Consider the following 15,804-nt stretch of genomic DNA (forward strand, 5'->3'; position numbering starts at 1 on the left):
AAGTCATAACCACCAGTGGGATGTATTTGGGTCACTGGGAGGCAGCAGCCACCAGAGATGTGTCACATGGGGGTTAGTAGGTGATATGTTGGCCTTCGACACAAAGCAGGAAGTCAGTGGTCACAGAGCGGCAGCCCGAGGAAAGTAAGTCATACTGTTGCATCATATTTTTGACTCTTTCAAAGTTCAAGTCATGAACTTGGAGATCTGTGTGTGTCCTCTTTAGCACCTGACAACCGTAAAGACAAAGTCACCCAGAGTTCTGGCCTAAAATCATACAAATGGTAAATGGCCTGTATTTATATAGCGCTTTACTAGTCCCTAAGGACCCCAAAGCGCTTCACATATCCAGTCATCCACCCATTCACGCACACATTCACACACTGGTGATGGCAGCTACATTGTAGCCACAGCCACCCTGGGGCGCACTGACAGAGGCGAGGCTGCCGGACACTGGCGCCACCGGGCCCTCTGACCACCACCAGTAGGCAACGGGTGAAGTGTCTTGCCCAAGGACACAACGACCGAGACTGTCCAAGCCGGGGCTCGAACTGGCAACCTTCCGATTACAAGGCGAACTCCCAACTCTTGAGCCACGATCGCCCCACAAGTCATCTCCTCCTTCAGAAGACTGAGTTACAGGAAAAACTTCTCATTGCTGGCTCTGAAGAAATGATCAGCTCATCTTGAATTAATATTAGAAGCAATGCTGACTTGCAGTGTGAGCTGTGTGACCTTATACACGTAGGTGTGTGTCTTTCTAAACAACCATGTGTCCAAATGATTCACTTTGCCACAGCTTAATGATAACTAGAGCAAAACATGTTGGACCCGATAGGAACTTTAAAAATAAAGAGTCTAAATGACAGATTTAAGTTTATGATTTTTTAGAAATGTACAAAAAAACCAACAAAAAACGAGTGAAGGCAGGTGGGTAGATGTGATTATTTCAACTGTAACGTGTACTGAATGTAAAGTTAGGACCATAAATATTTGCACAGAGACAGCTTTTCTCATTTTGGTTCAGTACATTATCACAATGAATTTCAGTGAAACAACTGAGACACAGTTGAAGTGCAGACTTTCAGCTTTAATTCAGTGGGTTTGTGAGGGTGCGGGGAAGCAAAGTCCAATCTAGCCTTTCTATTCCTGAGGCTTATGATTGGCTTGTACCTTGCAGTGAATCCTCTGTATCTATGTTCATACAGTCTTCGATATCGATACACCTAGCTCCTGGAGAGTGTTGTTCACTTGGTTGGTTGTTGTGAAGGAGTTTCTCTTCACCATGGAAATGATTCTGTGATCATCCACCACTGTTGTCCTCCGTGGATGTCGAGGTCTTTTTGGGTCGCTGAGTTCACCAATGTTTTCTGTCTTTCTCAGCATGTACCAAACTGTAGATTTTCTACTCCTACTATTGTAGCAATTTCTTGGATGGATTTTATTCTGTTTTTGCAGCTCACAAATGTCTTGTTTCATCTGCACGGAGAACTCCTTTTTACTCAAAATGCATTAAAAATGGTATGTTGTTCAGGAACTACGTGCTCTCACTTGCACATTTACAAAATGCTCAAATACATTTTTTGTGTGACCTGAGATCAAACTTGACCTTCAATCACTGATCATACTACTGCACATAGGCTACATACATTTTCTTTACAAAAACATAGTGCTGAATTTATATCGAGCATTTTAATATTTTCTCAATCGCTCTCATATTATGAACTCAGCATGAAGCTAGTTAGGGAGACAGTTGTAGCAGAAGTGAGAAATATTGCGTAAGGTGACCTCATTGGGTAGGAGCTTTTAGCTCTGCTGACAGACAGAAAAAGAGAGCAACAGACAGCTGGACAGACAGACTGCTGGTCTCCTCCGAGCTTCATTAGGAACACGATTCATCTTCCTCTGATTTTGTTGTCACCCCATTTTGGCCTCTGAGGTCATTTATGGTGTCTTTTTTCACTAAAGCTGCACCAGCACCGAACACGTGCAAGCACAGGTGTGAAGGCTTGAAGTTTGTATGTCAGGATGCATGTTTACGTGCATGTGTGTTCCTGTGCAAACTTGTTTTGAATGTGTTAAATGAGACCTGGGGGTGGACTAAGTGTGTTTGTGTGCACATAGTGAAGAATGGTGAGAGGCTGTTGACTTAAAGATGATTTTAAAGGACTGTTTGAGGTTAAAGGTTAAAATTAATTTTAGGTTTAGGTTATTAAAGACAGTTAGAAGATCAACATATGTATATGTGAGTAAATCCAGATCCTTTTTCTGATCTGGGTCACCTCATGCTCTGTAACATCTCTCTATCACACTACACAGAAATTCTGGGCTTTCATTATACTAGTTATCCCTGCATTCTCACTAAAGATTTAGTTTCACTTTCCAGAGAATCTCCTCATCTCTATCACAAGTGTGATTATCAAATTTAACAGGTCATTCCTGACTCTGATGTGTAATGTGCATTACTCTCAACACTGAAACTTCTGATAAAAACTTGTTTTTGTTCCTTTCTGACGCCTGTAAACCCTGCAGGTTCTCACGTACTTTAAACACTCAACAGCAATGTTAGTCGTCCTTTGGGACAAATTAAAATTTTGCCATCTGACCAAGAGATGCCATTGTTGCAAGAGTAAAGTCACTGGCAGGTAAACTGCCCATCTGGAGCACTGGGACACGTTTCTCTTTTCTCTGGCCTGGGCGTGATTTGGCCATGAACAGTCAGTTAATACTGATATTATGCTTGCGCACAATATCCCAGCAATATTTGTTCTTTTTGTACAGTTATAGTTACAGACTGTCTCTACGTCCCTGCACAACCCTTATACCTAACCTGTTATGTAAATAATCCACAAAATCCACCATCTTTTCAATGACTGCAAAAAAAATGACAGCTTTAATGATGCATTTACAACAGAGTCTGTGAAACCAGTCTGGTGCAGCTCACTCAGACAGACTAACTAAACAGCCAGCTGGACTTGAGTCTAATCATAGCCTAGCATCACCTTCAAGAGCACACTCATCAGCACTCCATAAAAAATACATAAGTACTTTATTTCTTGGCTCAGGGATACGATTTAAAGAATCCAAAGCCTGTTCCTGGAGTCAACATGTACCCATTAGAGGAGATCGATTTTCCTCCTTCAGATCCAAATGAGGTTCAAGTGTACATTTAAATTCTGCTCTGAATCTCTTGTCTCAGCACATGTGAGTTTCATTTAAAGTCAGCCACAAAACAACACTGCAGTGTCTTTTTTTAAACTTTTGTTTGTTTGTTTTTTGGTACACGCTCTGCTCCACCAAACAAATGCCAATTCTACATCAGCATGGTATGAAGTAAAGTCTGGAACAGTGAAGTGGCTTCATTCAGAATCAGAAGAACAAAAAACTTTTCAAAATCATTAACTGGCCTCAGCTGTTCTCATTTAAGCATCTCAGTGAAAACATCGAGACAGTCACATGATCAAGTAACTATTGCAGTCACATAAAAAGTGTTTATATTTATATTTAATCTTTAAAATGCTCACTTTTAGTAGCAAGGTTTCTGTAAATGTAAAAATGTAAAACAATATTTGTCCAAATTTGAACAATTCCCCTGATATTTGTCCTATTCTTACTACAGGTCCTACTGGTTGCAGAACTGGAGTAAAGCTGCTCTCACAGGAATAACAGCTGAAGGATGATTTTTGCTGCTTGTTTCCAGGAAAAATTTCATCTGTAACTTTTCAGTTAAATTAACAAGCAGAGTGAAAATGAAACTTAATTAAACTGGATAATATCAATGAGAGCCAAAGTGAAACAAATAGATGAATATGATGAATTTGTGTTACGTCTAAAGATCCAGACTAAGGAGTGAGCTGTTCTCTGGTTGGGGCTCATATTTTTTGTGAGTTGTTTATTTGGTACATGTGTAGTTTTTGAGCCCAGAGTCTGTTTGATGTATTTGGCCTGCAGTTTTTCATATTTCAATTGAAATACCAGGTACTGCACAGGGCTACAGTACGCTGCTGTATATTTTCTGTTTTTTTCTTTCAAAACACAGCAAGTTTTTTAAAATTCAGTTTCTCAGTTTTTAATTACTTCCTTACACTTATAGGATACATTTAATCTTGTCGGCTTGTTAGATAAATACACAGTCATACATACTGTCACACAATCTTGGCATACTTCACATAGCGTTAATGCAACATATCAAGTGAAATGTCAGAAGTTTGGATGGGAGCAGGTCTCAGGCCACCGGCCACGTCTGCCCCCCGCCCCGGGGCCTTTGGCCTTCGAGAGAATGATACGATCATCAAACTGTCTCTCTTTAACGAGCTCACTAATTCACGACTTCTGGCACGGCGAGGTTTATGAGATAACTTACAAACTGCTGCTCCTTGCAGATGATCTCTTCATTTAACTATGCTTCTTGATTTAATCTACATGAAACTGGATGTTAGGGTGATTCAGGTATTGCTGGGGTCAGAGCTTAAAGGTCAAAGGTTAAAAGATTAGTGACCTTTTTGATTTGACATTTTCAGAGAAACCTGAACCAGCAACTTAGCTGGATGATTTTCATGCTAGTGATGTCTTTGTATAAACGAAGAAATATTTGCACCTGTAAGTTTGTTCACACAGTTCACGACTTTAGAATCTCAGCTTTTCAGGAATGAGAGAAACCATCCAGCTGTAGTTTTAGCCTCATGGCCATGTGCGCTTTAGTTTATCCAACTGATGGGGAAAAGATTTGACGAGCAAACTCTCAACTGAATTAAAGATATGATCACGACTAAAAATACATTTACAAGGTATCATCAGGTGAAACACGATCATGGCTGTGTGTGCTGTGTAGATTTGCTACTGAGGGCTCTGTAGGGGGCACTCGAAGAACTATATATTATTTCTACAATAAACTCCATTGTGGAAGCAGCTGCTCTTTTAACTATAGATGAGAACCAATTAGCCTTGAAGTTGTTTCCAGTCCTAAAAAGGCAGAGTTGTGGTTGGTGGTGTAGGTGGTTAAAGAGTGCAGTTTGGAAACACTTCAGATAAAGCATCAATGTCATCTGTGCATCTGTTTCCTCTAAAACTGCATTCTAACCAATCACCAGTGGGGTCTCTGGCTTCCAGCCACAGATGACAGCGATGAGCTCATCACAGTGTGGTGCACAAGACGCCAAGTAAAATGTAAAAAAGCCGCACAAAAATTCTTCTTTATTGAATTTTGTGTTGTTAAACATAACATCATAAAGATGACAGATAACCAGAAAGTTTGGTAAACCTATGTCTGGTTAAAACTGTATTTTCCATTTAATAGCACAGCTGCCTCCTCAAGCTTTTCCATGGAAACTCTGGGCTTCCATAGCAAAGCTGTGGGCCAAAAGCAAACTTACTTTCATGCGAGTGCATCTTATATTCTCAAAGAGAGTGAAAGGTACAAAAAGAACCTTGTCTTGTTTTTGATTTCACCTCTGCTTGTCATTTACGACTGCAGGTTTTTATTACGCCTGGCAGCAGTTCGGCATTCTGCGGTCAGCCACACCTCCCACTCTCCCTCTCCTCTCACACTCTGAAAGCTGCTGACTTTCACTTTTCCACAGATGTGTCAAAGATACAGTAGCTGGCTTTGTCACCTTCTGAGCCAGAGAAATTGACACTAGAAGTTTCAGCGAGCATATATAAGCCTGTAGCATTCAGTTCCAACTATGAAAATGATAGAAAAGTATCTGTTAGTGGAGAAATTGTGATTTTAAGTTGGACTCTCAAAGTGTGCAGATGGTGAAACCGAAATAATGTATCCAGTTTATTTTTATTATGTGCAACTTTGCAGATAAAACAGTTTTGGTAATGGTATTGTATTTTTGTGTTACATATCATCTCCTCCTGTATCTGAAACAGCATCATGCAGGTGAATTTAATTGTAAATATAAACCAAAACATTAGCCAAATGTTCCAAAGATGTACCAAAACCACAGTGATATTATACTTAGCTGGTAAAACATATCTGTGAAGTGGAAAACAAATATACAGGTATGATGCTTTCAGTGCCTGTGCAGCAGAACCTTCATTATTCCAATAAATGAGGAATTTTAGCTGCTCAGGAGCTTCAGCTCTGCGGTGTTGGTGGATTTCCTCACATAAGCTGCTCCAATCAAATCCTTCCACAACATTTTTGGTGGATTAAGGTCAACACTTAAACCTGGTCATTCAAAAATATCACCATCCATTCTTCAGTAGCAGAAGCTGTGTGCTTAAGCTAAATTTCTTGCTGTCTCTCGTTGTTCGGTTCACAGAAAGATATCCTAACATTTTCCTTTGAAGTATTATTCAAGAATGCATTGCTCCATCAAAGACGGTGAGTTGTCCTGACCCCAGTGTAGCTAAACAGACCCAAAAAAAGACACCATTATGCAGGAATGCAATGGTTTCTCATCTCCAAACAATTTACATTCAATGCCAAAAGTTCTATTTTAGTCTCATCTGAAACATTGTTCAAACAGATGTTTGGCAGGTCCAGGTTATATTTAGCAAACTACAGATTTAGACCAGCTGTACATTATTCCTCATTAACATGAACATTAGCAGACATGAGAGGATTTTCCCTTTCCCTAAAGTTGCCCCCTTTACTACCTTTTTGACTTTTATGATTTCCTAATACACGCCTTACTCTCAGAGGGATATTTGTTGTTTAATCGCTCATTTGATGGTTAAAAGTGTTTTCCTGTGTTTGTAAATAATCTGTCAAACTGTGTAGTGTAGTGTGATGAGCAACAATAACTCTCTTTCGGTGGTCCTCAGTAATGGAGTCAGACTCTGATGGATCCCACTGCTCTTCAGATAAAATAGGAGCATCAGTTCACACCTTTCATGGACTGAAAACACCTGAAAGACTTCAGCTGCCAATTCTTGAGGTTCATAGACCTTTGGTACTCACAAATGACCAGCTATATATTTTTGTCATGTTTTATTTTCACTGGGTCTCCTTTGTGCCCTATGTGTGTGTTTGAGTAAGAGTTGTGTGTGTTTCAGTCATTATTTGTCTGTCTCAGTTGTCAGTCCATGTTTGGTGAAGTTCACTGTGTCTGTGGTGAAACTGACCTCTGTGTTAAAAGTCCAGCTGATTGCAATTGCAGGAGAAAGTATGACCGTGTGCGATCCGGCTGCAATGTGGTGCAGAGGGGTCAGAACTGTGGGCCGCGGCACATACTCAGTGCTGAAAGGTTGTAACGACACATTTACAACCAGGGCCCTATTTTTGCAAACACATTGGGAAGCTTTCCAGCGGATCCTTGTCTGTGAGTGCGTGCATGTGTGGTATATAATCTTACTAGAACATTACTGAGATATGATCCAATCAGTGCATACATGTTAGGTCAGCATGTTTAAAATCCTCAAAAATGCATATAATTGTAAAACAACTTACATTCAAATAAAATGGTCATATATATAAAAATAATTTTATTACATTAAAAGTATACTTTATAAACAATATATCATTATACAGCTACAGAAGTATTTACACAGTCTCAGTAAGATATTGCACTGTTATCATTATTATGTATAATAATTTTTATATTTTATAATGTTTTACAATACAAAATAAAACAAAATTAGTCTTTTGGTTGCGCATAAAATGCTACACATGAGCTGCCAAGAGCTTAGTGATAGATAATAAAAATAATAATGAGTTACATTAGCTAAACTTTGTAAGCATTTTAGGGTATAAAAGTGCTATTAAAGTGTTAATATATATTATTACTTTCAGAAAACTGTTTTTTAAAGCCAAAAACCAAACAGTCAAAACCCCCTCCGTGGTCTAAAGTGGACCTCAGAGGTGTTTATGACTTGGCTCTGCTGCGGTCTATTTACAGTTCATAGCCTGCTATGACGTATTATACTCTCTGAAATCTAGAGTCAAATATAGATGCAGTGCTTTGCAGAAGTTATGTGATCATTACACACTAAACAGACTAGTTACACACCAGTTAATGCAAATAATCTTGATGCCTACAGCTGTTTCTACACTGGTCATTTAAAATGTTGGTTAAAGTAAATATTTTTCATTTATTTGATGTGAATCAAGCAGCTGTTAGACTTCCTCACTAACCGACAGTTTCCCAGAAAGCAAATTCCCCATAAACCAGTTTTGTTTTAACAAGGGGAATTTTTCCAAAGTTGTTTTCTTAATGTTTAGAGGTTAAACATGTGGGAGGTGATTTTTTTTTTCTTCTAACACATCGACCACCTGCTTCCTTTCCCTTACACAACCTGATGGCTTGCAGTTAAATGTAATAGAAGCTTACCTCAGCATTGGCCATAGTGTAGTATTTTTTTTGTGTTAATCTATGCAACAGAAAAACAGAAAGAATTTAAAAAGCAGTGATGTAAAGTTACAAAATTAACTTGTGAATAACATAAATCGTATGTGCTCAACTTTCAAATGTAATTTCTATTCAGTTCATTTTTTAATGTGGGCAGTCACAACAAAAGTTGTCTCAAGGTGCTTTGTGATTATGGTGAAGCCTCCACGGTATCAGAGGGAGAACCCCAATGATCCCCTATCAGTCAGCACTTGGTGAGAGTAGGGAGGAAGAACTCCTTTTAACAGGAAGAGAACTCCAGGAGTGTGAGGCTTTTGTAAGGTTAAAGTGAAGACAGAAAAGAGCATAGAAAGACATTTGTCTCTTTCAGCTTAGTTTTGGTAGACTTTGTTAACTTAACGCTCTCCTCTCCCCTCCATCTCTTTCATGTTTCTGATCCCTCCTTTCCCTCTACTCTTCTTACGCGCCTTCTCCAGCCTCACCCTCTCTTTCTCCATCATCCAGTCTCCTCCCAGGTAGCTCAAAGCCTCATCAGGTTGCCTACGTAGCTGTGGCCGTGGGTTGAGGAGTGACTGGAAAAAGGAACAGGCCAAATGGGTGAAACATGCAAACTGGGGAGCTTTGGGAATGTGCTTCTTCTTTTCCAGTCCAGCCTCATCCAGATCCTGCGGGCTCTCTGTTTGTGGCTCAGCCCATACGTCCAGTTCATCGTTGGGGCTTTTACTTCTTTCAAACCACTCTTGATATTTCAGGTATGAGTGGCAGTCGCTGGCTGTTTCAGCCCAGGGGTGGCTGCCGGTAAGCATGGCATATGTCAGGATGCCCAGTGCCCAGCTGTCTGTACTTGGCTCCACGGAAACCCAAACTCTCTTTTTCTTCTTCTCTTCACCATCCTTGATGCCATCATTTCCATCAGTTATATTGCTGCTGTCATTGTTTCCTCGAGCAACCTCAGCCTCGGGGGTGCAGTAAGGAGAACTGTACCAGACTTCTGGGATCCTGGTTCCCCTGGACTTTACCTGGGTAAATATTGATTTGCCACATTTAGACTGATAGTGGATGCAAATATGGATAAATTAGATGAAATATGCCATAAGTCTTGTGCAGAACACATCTGAGCCATAGGCGGCTGCTTTTACTTGGTTTTCTTCTGCATCATATCTTAGCGAACAGCTTGTTAATAGACCTGCCAGCTAGATGCTATTGTTATTTATGTTAGTTTTGTCCTTCATACTGACCATGCCAAAGTCTCCCAGTTTGACCCAGCGGCAGGCAGAGTCACAAAGGAAGACGTTTTCTGGTTTGAGATCTCTGTGGACAAAACCAAGAGAGTGCAGGTGGGAAAGTGCACCACACAGTTGAGACACCACCCGCTGACAGCAGTCCTCCTCCATACCAAGCTACAGAACAAATGGAGAAGAAGAAGATAGAAATATAAAATAATTATTTCAAAGTCTAACAAAACAAATTATCTTCCAAAACATAAATACAGTGTGAGTTAAATTGTTCAGGAATCATAAGTCCTTTGTTAAAATCTTTATACCTCAGGTATGATGACTTCGTACAGATCACCGAAGAGGCTGGCTTGCTGAGCAAAGATGTAGTGTGATGGTGTGGAATAGGCTATTCCCAGAGCTCTGGTCAGGGATGGGTGTGTACAGAATGACAGGGAGAGGTTATACTCCCTCAGGAAAGAGAACAGAGAAGTAGAGTCACGAGGGAAGAACTTCAGAGCCATCGGAGTACCTGAAAGATCCAAAGATACTGTACTGATGTAGGTGTGTTTTTAGGGGATCTTGAAGCCATAATGTGTTTGTTTAGCTCCTCACCTCTCTTTCTGTGTACAGCCAGCATAACCTTTCCATATGAGCCTTCACCCAGCAGCTTCAGGACCTTGAAGTGCTCTGATGTGTCCATTGAGTTCAGAGACTGAGCCGTCAGATGACACATCTCATCCAAAAGTTTTGCGGCAGCCTGGACAAATAAACACAAAGTACTGTAATTACACCAATGCTCTTCCAGTGGTTTCTTTGTTTTTTGTTTTTTTTTTGGGGGGGGGGGGGGGGGGGGGCATATATTCAGTAAGACCTTTGGCTATCCCAAGCAGCTTTCTTAGATCTGACTCACCATAATCACTCACGACAGGATGGCAGTTTTCTTTTAAAACTTCCACTCAAAAGTCTGTATAAAAGTGTCTAAAAATTGTCTAAAACCTATGTGACAAGCCGAAAACAACATGACCTTTATTAATTTGTATCAGTCAATAAGAAATCAACAGGTAATCTCTTAAATCTATTAAAAGATCTTTACCGCAACAAAGTAGGTTGGGTAAGTGCTCAGTAGGTTTCAGGAGTACCTGATTATGTGGTTGCTTAGAAACCCGCATAGTGATAACATTTTATATTAGTCTTGCAATTGAGTGTTGGTGGTTAATTTAAAGCCCACATCTAATTGAATAGGGGGGGGGGGTGAGATAACAAAACATTAAACCAGTACAGACTGACTGGTCAAATCCAATGAAAAAAAAAGTTTGTTGACTAAAGAAAGCTAAAAATATCTTTTTGTGTTTGTACTCCTCCTATACTATACTCTGACTATGAACCTCCACTGTGTACAGGTGTCAGTGTAACAACACGATTGGCTAATATGGTTCCTGTTTAACAGGTTGTGGGTCCTTAGGGAGCAGGGATTGTTTCCTCTCATAGATCTCTATTCATGAGTGTCATGTCTCCTACTTGTATAATGTCTTTGGCTTTGTTGATACAAAGCTTAATGGGTGGGAATGTGAGAAATCTGCATAATAAGATTTCTAGGTAAGTAGTGTCCCTGTGTAAAAGCAGGCTGAATAAGCAGGTTTCTTATATTTCATGTAAGCAGATGATGGTGACAAGACTCCACACTATTTATTGATATCATACTACTGACTTCCTAAAATATCTCTCTTCTGAACTGAATCCCTCGCAGCTCTTTGGAATGTAACACCACCATTGCAGGGATGATCGTCGTCATGGTGATGCTTGCAACACTCGTTCCCGGGTATAAACATGTCTGTTAATAGCCTCGTTAAATCCCCCCACACAGTCACACACGCAGCAGTGTTTTGTTTTGTCTGGTGATGTTTCCACTACAGCTGGCACCCTCGGGCCTGGGTTAGTTTGGATTAACTGTCACCGTACGCATCCAGACAGGGAGCCTCTCATTACAGCTCATCAGTGAACAGCTCAGAGCCGTCAATGTGCTGTGAACCCTTCACTGAGGCTTTGTTCACACTAAGAGAATGACTCGGATCTACCTAAAATTTTTCTACCCATAAAATTTGGGAATTTTACTCTTATTTGTCTTTAATTTCATAAAAGGGCCCCGAGAAAGAGTTACATTACATTAGCAGTTAGCTGGGAATAAATGCACCTTATTTTTAATCATTTGCACCAAATTAAGTTTTTGCATTAAGTTTCCATTTTAAAGAAATGAAGATTATAACTTTGGCAAAATGTGCCTTCCTAAAATAAATGCAACAAATATTTATCCCATGCTTTTTGATAGCTATCAATAATAATAATAATAATAATAATAAAAACTGTTGCAACATCAGTGGGTGTCATTTTATGCTCTCTAATCCTCCTCCACTGGGTGGTTTGGGTGGAAACTGAACTCTAACCCTCTGAGCATCTGTGTAATGCCCAGATTACTAAACTATCAGAGATAAATGGCTGGACCATTTGATCCTTTGCAGCAGTTTATATGTAATTTGTTAGATAAACAATTTAATTAAATTTGATTTATATAGTCCAAATTACAACAACAGTTACCTCAAGGTGCTTTATATTGTAAGGTAAAGACAAAAACACAGAGAAAACCCCAATAATCAGACAAGACACCCTGTGGGGAAGCACTTTGGCAACAGAAACAGGATCAGTAAATGAGGGAGTAAATTGTTTGTGACTTTTTAAAAATATAACATCTTCGTTATTGTGGGTCTAATAATAAGTGTTAAAACACACAGTATACATTTTAATATGCTTCTTTTATCTCTAAATATGAAGGTGCATGGTTTAACTGAAGAGCAGGGATCATGTAGAAGATTCCTGCTCAGATAACAGGGAAAAATCCAAAGTTTTCCATTAGTGAGACTAAATGCAAAGAGGCAGTTAAGACGGTGTTTAAAGAGCAGCATAGCCGACGGCCTCGGAGGTCAGAAAGATGTAAGATGAAGTCAGGATCAGTTTCAGCCTGACCAGAACAACTCCAGCAGCCCTCAGTGGGATGCCGGGCTGAGACAAACACAAAGCTGGACCAGTAGTAACTGATGTGTGTGTCTCAGAGATAAATGACCTGGTGATGTCCTCTATATGAAAATGGATCTCTGGGGACCACAAAGCACCTATGATGATAAGATGTTCTTTCTGTGCCTTTTAATGTGTCTGTGTGTTTCTTCACCTTAGCAAAACCAGAGACTGACACGTGTTAGATCTTACACCATGAAGATTAATAACATACAAAGGATGCATAGAGTCTGAAATACTTTAATGAGTGTAGTATATGTATATCTCTATGTCTGTTCCCAAACTCGTAGATTACTGCTTCAATCTTGAAGAAACTAAGCCTATAAGCTACTTAGGGTACCAAGATTTGTAGCATTTGTGTGGTAATACAAAATATTTACATCAATTACAAAGTACTGTTTGTCCAAATGCACGTTATATTTTTACTGACCACCAGACGATTTAACTGTTAAGAACTGGCCAGTTTTTGACCATGTTTGCCATAAAAGGCATTGCTGCGAATGATGGGTGTGGTTGTTGTACTCATCCCTCTGCCCAAAATCATATTTTGCACTACTTTAGTAATTAAGCCATTTGGGTTTATGATTCACATGTAGAGCAACATTTACAAATAATAGAAAACATGTGTAAAAGAATCACTGTAAACAGCTGATGCTGAAATGAGCCATACTAAATACATGATGTGGCCATTACCATACCATCACTTTTTATAGTTTACATGGTCCTAATGAATTTCTAATGGTTCCAAATTCTTAGTAATTAAATATATTTTCTTTAAAATTCTCAACTGTAATTGGGCCAAGTTTGATGGGTCGACATATTAATGCACATACAGTGTGCATTGTATCCAGTTACTCTATTTAAATTATTTTTAAATGATTGGATGAGCCAGTGTATTTTTTAAATTAAGTTTTCCAGAGGTAATTTGGGTTTGATTGGTCCAGGTTAGGACAAATCAATAATTAAAATATCTCCTTCGAGAATAACTGTCCTTGTTACACAGGATACTTCTCCACCTCTGACTTACCGTCATGTTGCTGCAGTTGTTCAGTTCAAAGTCGGTGATCCAAAGCTACGTTCTCCTCTTCATTTAGCAGGTGCACCAGCTGGTAGAGCCTCCACACCGAGTCTTCTTTCCACCCACCGCACCAAAATGCAGAATTGTCGCAGCCGGCAGAGTTTGGTTGTAGTCTGCACTCAGTCAGGAAAACCCTTCGACTGGATTGCGAGAGGCTTTCGTGGCTGCTGCTGCTGCTACAACCTTTATCCCAAAGTGTTCTGTCCTCACCTCCCCTCCTCCTCGTGTCCTCTCTTATTGCAGTGAAAGGCGGATCCACACATGTTTGTGTGTGTAGAAGACCGTATGTTACCTCCAACCTGTCATTATTTGGGTTTTGAGTTCAGTTGACCTGTGTTTTGCACCAGTTATCTCTGTTGAACATTTCACACATTTTACAATTGTGACTGTAATTTCAAAATTGGCACTGACGACTGCTAAAAACATGACTCTCTATGAAATAATCTTTAGTGCACATTGTCATAAAAATAAAGTAAAAAAAAACCCAGAAATTTGTAGAAAGTATGACACATCTTAAATGGCTTTTGTTGTCTGCTAAAGAATAAATGTTGGTGGTTTGACAATAGACAGCTGCAGCAAAGGACAATGGAATTAGTCTGGATCCATGATATAGTCCTGGATAGCTGGATAAATGGTTAAGAAAATGGATAGGTGATCAAGTCAAAGAATAAATCTCACTTAATATGGCACCCAGTTTGATAAAATTTATTACTGCTGTGATTGGAATGCAAATATCTGAGATCTGATATTTATTTTGAATGCCAAAGCTTGAGTGGTGTGTTTTTCAATGCTTTCTACACCACACCTCAGTGCCACCTAACAATGGTAGACCTGCATACTTTCAAAAAGGAACACTAGCTTGGAAGAGCATGGAAGGAGAAAGTACAAACCCCCACAAAAATCTGTTGCTCTCAAAGGAAAATGTAGCCGACAGTTGGATTCTTTTCCTCATGCAGTCATGTTAGGTTCAGCACTCACTGGGAAGCATTTATTGCACTTACAGTAATGTATTGAGTTGTTTTCAGCTCCCACACGTAACTGTGGTCTACTCTTCTTGTGCAGATGTGGTGAAGCAGAGGACATGGAACATATGAGACTACATTCCTGTAATGACCCAAATATTTGGCTTTGTGATTTTAAATCAACAAGTGTCATTCAAAAAAAGCTGAAGAATCTTTATTCAGCCTGTTTCTAATCTGTAGCATGATCAGCATGTCTTTTATGTTCCTTTCCTCTTTTTCTTTTTTCTCTGTCATTTTAAATATTCAACAGCTGCTCTGAACATTGACTTGTAAACACCAGTGAAGTGTCCTCTGGCACCGAGATGAAGAGCATTTTATCAGCTCATAGTAATCTATGAGGAACTGAACCAAACTGAACATTGGTGTCATATTTTTTAATGGTACCAATAAAACAAAAACTATTTTTAGTCAGCATATTGTTGTTTTGGTTATTCCCTCCTCTGCTGGTCCCTTGTTGCTCCGTTGGTCACTAAGTCAACCCATTAGCACACATCATACACATATAGTCACGCCTTTCTTCAACCCTCTCTAGCTCTATATCCAGTGAAAGGATTCTCCTGTAACACCCGGACCCCTTGTGATTTCACTGATCCTGCTCTCAGCTGCTACCAGCCACCACAGTCCACACATACTGGACAACTGCAGTGTTCCTCTGGAGGCCTCATATTAGTTACAGTGAAAGTCTGTCTGTGAGTGAGATCATCTGTCTGTGCCTACATGTCAACACGCTCATATGCAATCCTCATTATGCAAGCAACACGGTGTCACTTCAGTTCAGGGTTACAGGTCGCAGCTGAACAGTGGCAGTCGGTACATTCCCCTCATGTGTCACCTGGACTTGTGTGGGCTCTTTTACCCCTGCTATTTAAAAGTTTTAGCATTCCACTGACATGTGTGGCATGTTTGTGTTTTCTACTCAAGAAGCTAGGAGTATTTATTCATCTTTAAGGGGAAAAGTTGTATAAAACCATGTTCCTTTTTGGGATTCAGCAGATATATATATATATATATATATATATATATATATATATATATATATATATAAACTGTATATAAAAGACGGACGTAAAACTTCTGGATCTAAAAAGGGAAGTCAATGCTGAATTGCCCTGCATTTTTTC

At 39.6% G+C, this 15,804-nt stretch overlaps 1 protein-coding gene across 1 annotated transcript; it reads right to left on the reverse strand.

The window, feature by feature from the left end:
* Positions 1–8,551: 8,551 nt before the first annotated feature.
* On the reverse strand, positions 8,552–13,858 carry LOC113015185 (serine/threonine-protein kinase SBK2). Its single transcript, XM_026157134.2, has 5 exons — positions 13,611–13,858; positions 10,130–10,274; positions 9,844–10,046; positions 9,539–9,700; positions 8,552–9,319 (listed from the first exon to the last, which is right to left on the reverse strand). The coding sequence occupies exons 1-5, from the start codon at positions 13,614–13,616 to the stop codon at positions 8,696–8,698; spliced, it is 1,140 nt and encodes a 379-aa protein (XP_026012919.1). The 5' UTR covers positions 13,617–13,858; the 3' UTR covers positions 8,552–8,695.
* Positions 13,859–15,804: the final 1,946 nt, after the last annotated feature.

Source organism: Astatotilapia calliptera, chromosome 22, assembly GCF_964374335.1.
Source record: "Astatotilapia calliptera chromosome 22, fAstCal68.1, whole genome shotgun sequence".
Classification (NCBI taxonomy): Eukaryota; Metazoa; Chordata; class Actinopteri; order Cichliformes; family Cichlidae; genus Astatotilapia; species Astatotilapia calliptera.

What these genes read in the sequence shown, in the direction of transcription:
- LOC113015185 (XM_026157134.2), bottom strand. An exon ending in GGCTGTACACAGAAAGAGAG is followed by an intron (nt 10,047 to 10,129) that starts GTGAGGAGCTAA and finishes TGGATCTTTCAG; the next exon opens with GTACTCCGATGGCTCTGAAG. An exon ending in AACTGGGAGACTTTGGCATG is followed by an intron (nt 9,320 to 9,538) that starts GTCAGTATGAAG and finishes ATATTTACCCAG; the next exon opens with GTAAAGTCCAGGGGAACCAG.